The 6,354-nt window shown below is 33.7% G+C and overlaps 1 protein-coding gene across 1 annotated transcript in view; it reads right to left on the bottom strand.

The window, feature by feature from the left end:
• Positions 1–1,286: 1,286 nt before the first annotated feature.
• The window catches only part of INTS6 (integrator complex subunit 6), a gene marked incomplete at both ends in the record, with an annotated part of 94,818 nt that continues 89,750 nt past the window's right edge, over positions 1,287–6,354 (bottom strand). The window contains 3 exons of the mRNA XM_080689065.1: positions 1,287–1,380; positions 3,197–3,290; positions 4,106–4,477. Coding sequence (XP_080545191.1) covers positions 1,287–1,380; positions 3,197–3,290; positions 4,106–4,477 — 560 coding nt within the window. The remainder of the gene's footprint in view (positions 1,381–3,196; positions 3,291–4,105; positions 4,478–6,354) is intronic.

Here is a 6,354-nt window from a genome sequence, read left to right as displayed (position 1 = left end):
TAATTGTATATGTTATTTTGCCTTCTTTTAATTCACATCTAAAATGTTTTATCTTTTCTACTGGTAATTACCCCCAAACCACTAAAAGGCACAGCAGTGATATATGAATGATGAATAAATCAGGCCACAGAATCTCATCCTCACTAAGGTCATGTTGGATTGAGGGTGGAGAATAAAATGCCAGTTTCTCTCATCCTGTAATTTGGGTAATGCATAACAAGCAATCTTAAATCTGTTTCCTTGAGAGTTTAAGTGTGGGAGTTGCAGAGCAGAATGAAGAAATCCCTCTAAACCTCTAATTTGTTGTGGGCTTTTCTAAGCCTGGCATGGACAAACTTTCTGGCTGGAGAGTTCAGAGTGTGCAGTATACCTTCAGACTTACCATTTCCTACCTAATGATTTCAACTTGGTGACATCTACAATCCTAGTGAGAAAGGAAAAAGGTTTGAAGGGAGGTAAGGAAATCAGTATGTTCCAGACTGCCTGCTTCTTAAGCAGCTTTTAAAGACTGCCTATCTGCCACAGGCATAGCTATTCCATTATCCAGGAAGAAATCGGAGTGTGTTGGTGTGGACAACCACAAACATACAGTAAGAAGGCAATGCAGACTATGTAACGTAATTACAGTTAGGTTTTACAAATACCAACTTCAAATAGTATATTTTCCGAAGCTAAAAAGCAAGGCCTTTAAAATTCCATTGTCTTAGGGTGTTTTAAGTGATAACTTTAAATGGGATTATTTCCTAAACCACACAAGAGTAAAATAGAGCATTTATTGATGGAATAACAAAAGTGCTTTTCTTAAATATTTTTCAAAATACATTTGTACAACTTACAATAATATATCCAAAATAACTGTATATACAAAACATTACCTAGTTTTAATGTATGTGCTTTTTTCCCCAAAAATTACAAAGTAACTTCTTTTTAATTTTTTTGGCAAAGTTCAACCTTAACAGAGGTGACAATTTTAAAGGTTGGTTTTAAGAAAATAGAACCTGAGGGAAATTGACACGCAAGAGTCAATGACAAGCAAGAGATTTGGAGGAATAATTTTAGTTTGTTAAATAAAAATGGTTTTTAGAGTGATACTTTTCACATTACAAAAATAAACCAAAATGAAGAAAAGGTCACTGTAAAATGATGGAAAAAGGATTTGTAGACTTGCTTTAGTATTTCAAATAGCCAACAATGCATGTCAAAAAATGAATTCAAGATCACAACAGTCTCGTATTTACTTTGTATTTGGAGAAGATAGTGAAATAAGCAGCCACATTCTATGTTTTTTAATTGCTATTAATATGGTTGATCTGATTAGCTCTTCGATGAATTTCATCCAAGAAGTTCTCCAGTTGTTCTATTAGCATTCGTTTTTTAAACCTGTAAAAAACAAAACAAATAATGGCACTACTCAATTACATCTTAGTGGATAATATATACTACTATAGTACTTTAAAAATAGAGGAAAAATTGCTTTGGGAAAGATTTTGAAATTATTCTTTATATCAGAACAGTATTATAGTTTGTCTCTAAAACAAATAATTGTCCTAGAAACAATGACAAAGGGGTTATTCTTTCTACAACCAAAGAGAAAAAGGAAAGGGGGATGGGAGAATACTAATATAAAAAAAGGATCCATACTTCAATAAAATTTGGGCTCAAAAGCAATTATTGCAGTATCTTCTTCAAAGTAAAGTGTTGAAAGGAATGTGAACAAAGCATGACAATTATGAAGAGGAAATTAAAATCAGGCAGTTACATTTAAAAATTATGGTGCTCTACTATGATAACTTGAAAACAAGCAAATAAGGATACTTATGTAAATACAAAAAACAGTTCAAGTGGCAGTTCTTAAAATTTTTCAGCAATAAATATTTGTAGGCTAAAATTACATTCATCTATATTAATTTGACTGATGCTTTCCAGAATATCTCCAAATACTGGACACATCCTATTCCTAACTTCTATACTTGTAAAATAATACAAATAGTCACATATTACTCAACTCTCTAAAAGGTGGCAAAAGTGAAGTTCAGGTGCCAGGAATACAGCTAATTCCAGGTTGATGTTTGAGCTCATCAAAGAGCAGAATAAAGTTATCATAATGAGCAGAATATGCTAATTATTAAAAATTAAATGAAATTTTATGACCTTTATTATCTTGAACCTTCACAAAGTAGCCCATTATCTAGCCACCACCCAAAAGAGAAAAAACTGCTCTAAAATCTTTATATATAGCCTAGAAGAGACAGGGGACTAATTAAAGGAGAAGTATGTTTATATTTGGAAAGTCAGATGAAATAAACCTTAAGAGTTCTCTTTTAATACTAACACACACACACACACACACACACACACACACACACACACACACACTTTTTTATTGTTTATTTTGAAACAGGATCTCACTGAGTTGCAAAGGGCCTCACTAAGTAGCTAAGGCTGGCCATGAACTTGGATCCTCCTGTCTCAGCCTCCCAAATGCTGGGATTACAAGCATGTGCCAACATGCCCAGCTCTAGCCCTATTTTTTTAATTCTTTATTTTGAAACAGGATCTCACTAAGTTGTAGAATGCCTCACTAAGTAGCTGAGGCTGGCCTCAAACTGCGATCCTTCCATCTCAGCCTCCCAAGTACTGAGATTACAAGTGTGCGCCACCACACCTGGCTAGAAAAAATATTTTTAAGCTTTTACTATGCCTTCCAATTAGCTATACATCAAAGTTACATGTATAACCTTGATTACATTTTCTATATTGGACAATCAGAGTAAGTATATTTGTCCAACTATGATTCCTTTTGATTGTATGTCTTTCCATTTAAAAATGAGCTGTATTCAAATATTCATTTTCTAGGTTATATCTAATCATCAATTTATACTAATACATAAAGGTAAAAATTTGAAAGTTATAAAATACAGATACACCAAACAGCTACAGAGGAGGATAAATAAGAATGTTTAAAGTCTACCTAGTAATTTGTAAAGAGAAAAGGTAACAGTTTCTGAAGAATTTGTGTGGGTATTTATAATTTTTGACCTTTCAATAAACTAAGAAAAAGTGCACAAAAATACAAGTACATTTCAACATGTCATATGCATGTATAAAGTAAGTGCGTTGTGTCACAGATACTGTTAAAATATTGCCTACGTAACTGGAAACTCATCACCATTTCATAATGTACTAAACCGTTTACCTTGATGCTTCTTTAATGACATTTTGTAAAAATATTAGTCTTGTTTGTAAACTGCCTTGCACATGCTTCAGTAAAGTGAAGATTCTTTCATATTCTTAAAAAAAAGCAAAGAAAAAAATTTAGTGGTTTTCATTTATACTCTTATTCAATTTTTCTCTTGTAATATTTTACATTAAGATATAATAAGACAAAACATTCTAAAAACTTTATTCTACTGCATATTTTAACATCTGTAAGTGAAAGAAAATATGTATCAACAATGATTTAAAAACTTGTCACACATGTGTCTTTGTTTTTATTTTGGCCAAAGCTCCCATTAAGTTTTCAAACAAAAAGCTTAGAAGAATGAATAAAGAGCTTTCTGATAGTACCACTGAAAAATGACCTTTACAAAAACCTATCTTTATAATTTAAATTCTAAACTACAAGGGGGGATTAGTGGAAAGGGGGCAATATGTTAGGATGCTACTCCAGTTTTAAGTTCTCACATACAACCTGCAAGGATGATGAGCTCCAATGCTAGGACTCAGTCTTACTCACTAGGTCACGGTACCATTTTAGCAGGTGGCCTGCTAACATCCTCTGAATCTTCAGCAGACATTGTAATGAGAATTTTAAAGACTTTTGGTTTGGCCGCTATATTAAAGTTCCAGTTGCTGGTTAGAATATTCAAGTCCTGGCTCCTAGTTGTGGTAGAAACTATATGTAATTGATTTGTGTAGTATTCTTTGGCTTTCACTCTTTGCTGCCTTTGTTAGCTTAATAAAAGAATCAGATTTTATGTAATTCAGATAGTGTTCAAGACTGATCTAGAAACAAATCTATACTACTGGGTAATATGACTTATTTTCATTTTCTCTGAGCACATACAGAAATTAAATCTGAGGTTTGTCTCTAAGTAATACATACTTCTTCCCGGCTTTCGGATCTCTTTCATTATTTGTGCTTTTAGTTCAGTATTGACCTCTTCATGGCTTCTGCAATGCATCAACTTCTTTCCTTTACTGAGTGAAGATGCCGGTATATTCTCTTCAGCGCACTGTTCTTTATCTCTTGGCTCCTCATGATTTTCTAAAAATCCACCTACAGTGAGGTCATTATTTCCTAAATGATCATGACCAAGAGCCTCTGTATGATTGGTTGGTCTTTCTAGTAAGTTGGCTGGAGAAGATGCTGAAAATTCAGTATCCATAGCATTTGGTGTGATGTCTGATGAAAGTTGGTCTGCAACATGATTTTCAACCACGTCATCTGCTGTTGAATCATTAGTAGTTTCTGAAACTAAAAAGAAAGATAAGGATAAATAAATTGAAAGCCAGTATGAATGCACACAATAAAAAAAAGCTACAAAAAGAACACTAGAGCAAATCACAACTGATTTCCCTGAAAAATGCAAATTAACAATGTAATTGTTTTTAAGCTTTGTCAAAGATATGGTGGATTTCAATGCAAAGTATTCAAAGTATTTACAAAATCATACCATCTGTGCCCTTAGGAAAAAAATAAAAAATAAAGTGAATTTCAACCAGTGTTTAGTTCTGTGCTCTATTTTATGGCACCTGCATTAAACAAGTAGGTCTTAAATACTTCAGTGAAAAATATGTTCAAAATTAACACAGTGGCTCTGGGCCATTTCTTGCCTTCTCAGCAATTTTGTGCTGATTATGCCTTCTCTCATCTTTCATTTTCAAGCTCTCCCTCTCTACTAGTTCCCTTCATTTCATTTAAACACTCAACTCTTTTTGATATTAAAAATAAAGCAGAAATCACTGCTTGAACTCCATGAACCCTTCTTTTAGCTACCATTCACTTTTTCACTTACCCTTTATAGATAAAATTTTATTATGATTATGACTATTATTTTGGTACTAGATACTGAACCCAGAGCATTCTACCTCTGAGTTATACCCCCAGATGCGGAGACTGGCCTCAAACCTGCGATCCTCCTGGTTCAGCCTCCCAAGTATTAGGTATACAAGGCATGTCCCATAGTGCTAGCTGCTTAATAGATAAACTTTTTAAACTCATTGTTTATAATCATTCTATTTTCTCAGTTCTTCCTTAACCCTCTTTATTAGGGTTCTGCCTGATTTACTCCACAGAAATTTAAGAGAGCCAAGTCCAACAGATCTTTGCAATCCGTGACTGGTCTGTTTGTTAAGTATGTTAGGTCACCAACCATTTCATTCATTCTCTTTCATGACATTATATTCTTCCTGGTGTCCTTTCTCCTGTATTCTTCTTTTTCAATCTCCTTTTCTGTTCCTTCTTCTCTTAACTAGCACTTTCAAGGTCTGTTCTGGGCTCTTTTTTTTTTTTTTTGTCCTACTATTTTGCTTGGTAAAATTTTTTGTCATTCCAATAAGTGGTAAACTACCTCCCATACCTACCCTACCCTTCTAGTCCACTATCCTCCTATTGTGTGTCCCAAATTCACCTTAGGATTGCCACCTGGATATATAATACACATTTCTAAACTAAACTCACACTTCATTTCTTCTTCCAGCCTACAAAATGGGTCTCAAGACAAAAATCTAACTCTTCCTCTGCCCTGATCCCCAAACTCAATCTATAAACCAGTCCTTTGCTGTATGTCCAAGTATTCCTTGAACGTAACCTCTCGTAACTACAGTCAGGTCATAATCATCTCTTCCCTGGTTCCCGTGCATGCACAAAGATTATTTAATATTTAGTCAGTGTCCACATTCTCTAATCACCTTATATATTTTCTATTTGTGTTAAAGTAGGATTTGTTCGATTCTGGGTCCAAATCAGGCCAGTGTATTGCAAATGATTCATATGGCTCCTAACTTCCTTTGAATTTCTAAAATCCTTCTGTACCTCTTTTTACTACGCATTTTAGAAACAGGACAAACAAACCACAACAGATTCTTTGCCTTGAGTTTCCTTCCTACAATTCAGATTCTACTGACTATATCCCTGGTTTTGTCCTTTGTATTTCCTATGAATTAGTAGTTAAGATCAAGAAGCTTGTTCATAATGACAATTCAATCTAATGGGGGATGATCAAGTCCATTTCAAAGGTAGTATTATATAATTCCATCAGAAAATAAATAATATTTGGTTTCTTTTTAGTTAAGATGTTATAAGCCAGGAATCATCACTGCCTATAACTAAAAATCCATTAAAATTCAAGA

The sequence above is a fragment of the Muscardinus avellanarius genome (genome assembly GCF_963383645.1).
Source record: "Muscardinus avellanarius genome assembly, chromosome: 2".
NCBI lineage: Eukaryota > Metazoa > Chordata > Mammalia > Rodentia > Gliridae > Muscardinus > Muscardinus avellanarius.
This window is presented reverse-complemented; position numbering and strand designations above follow the sequence as displayed.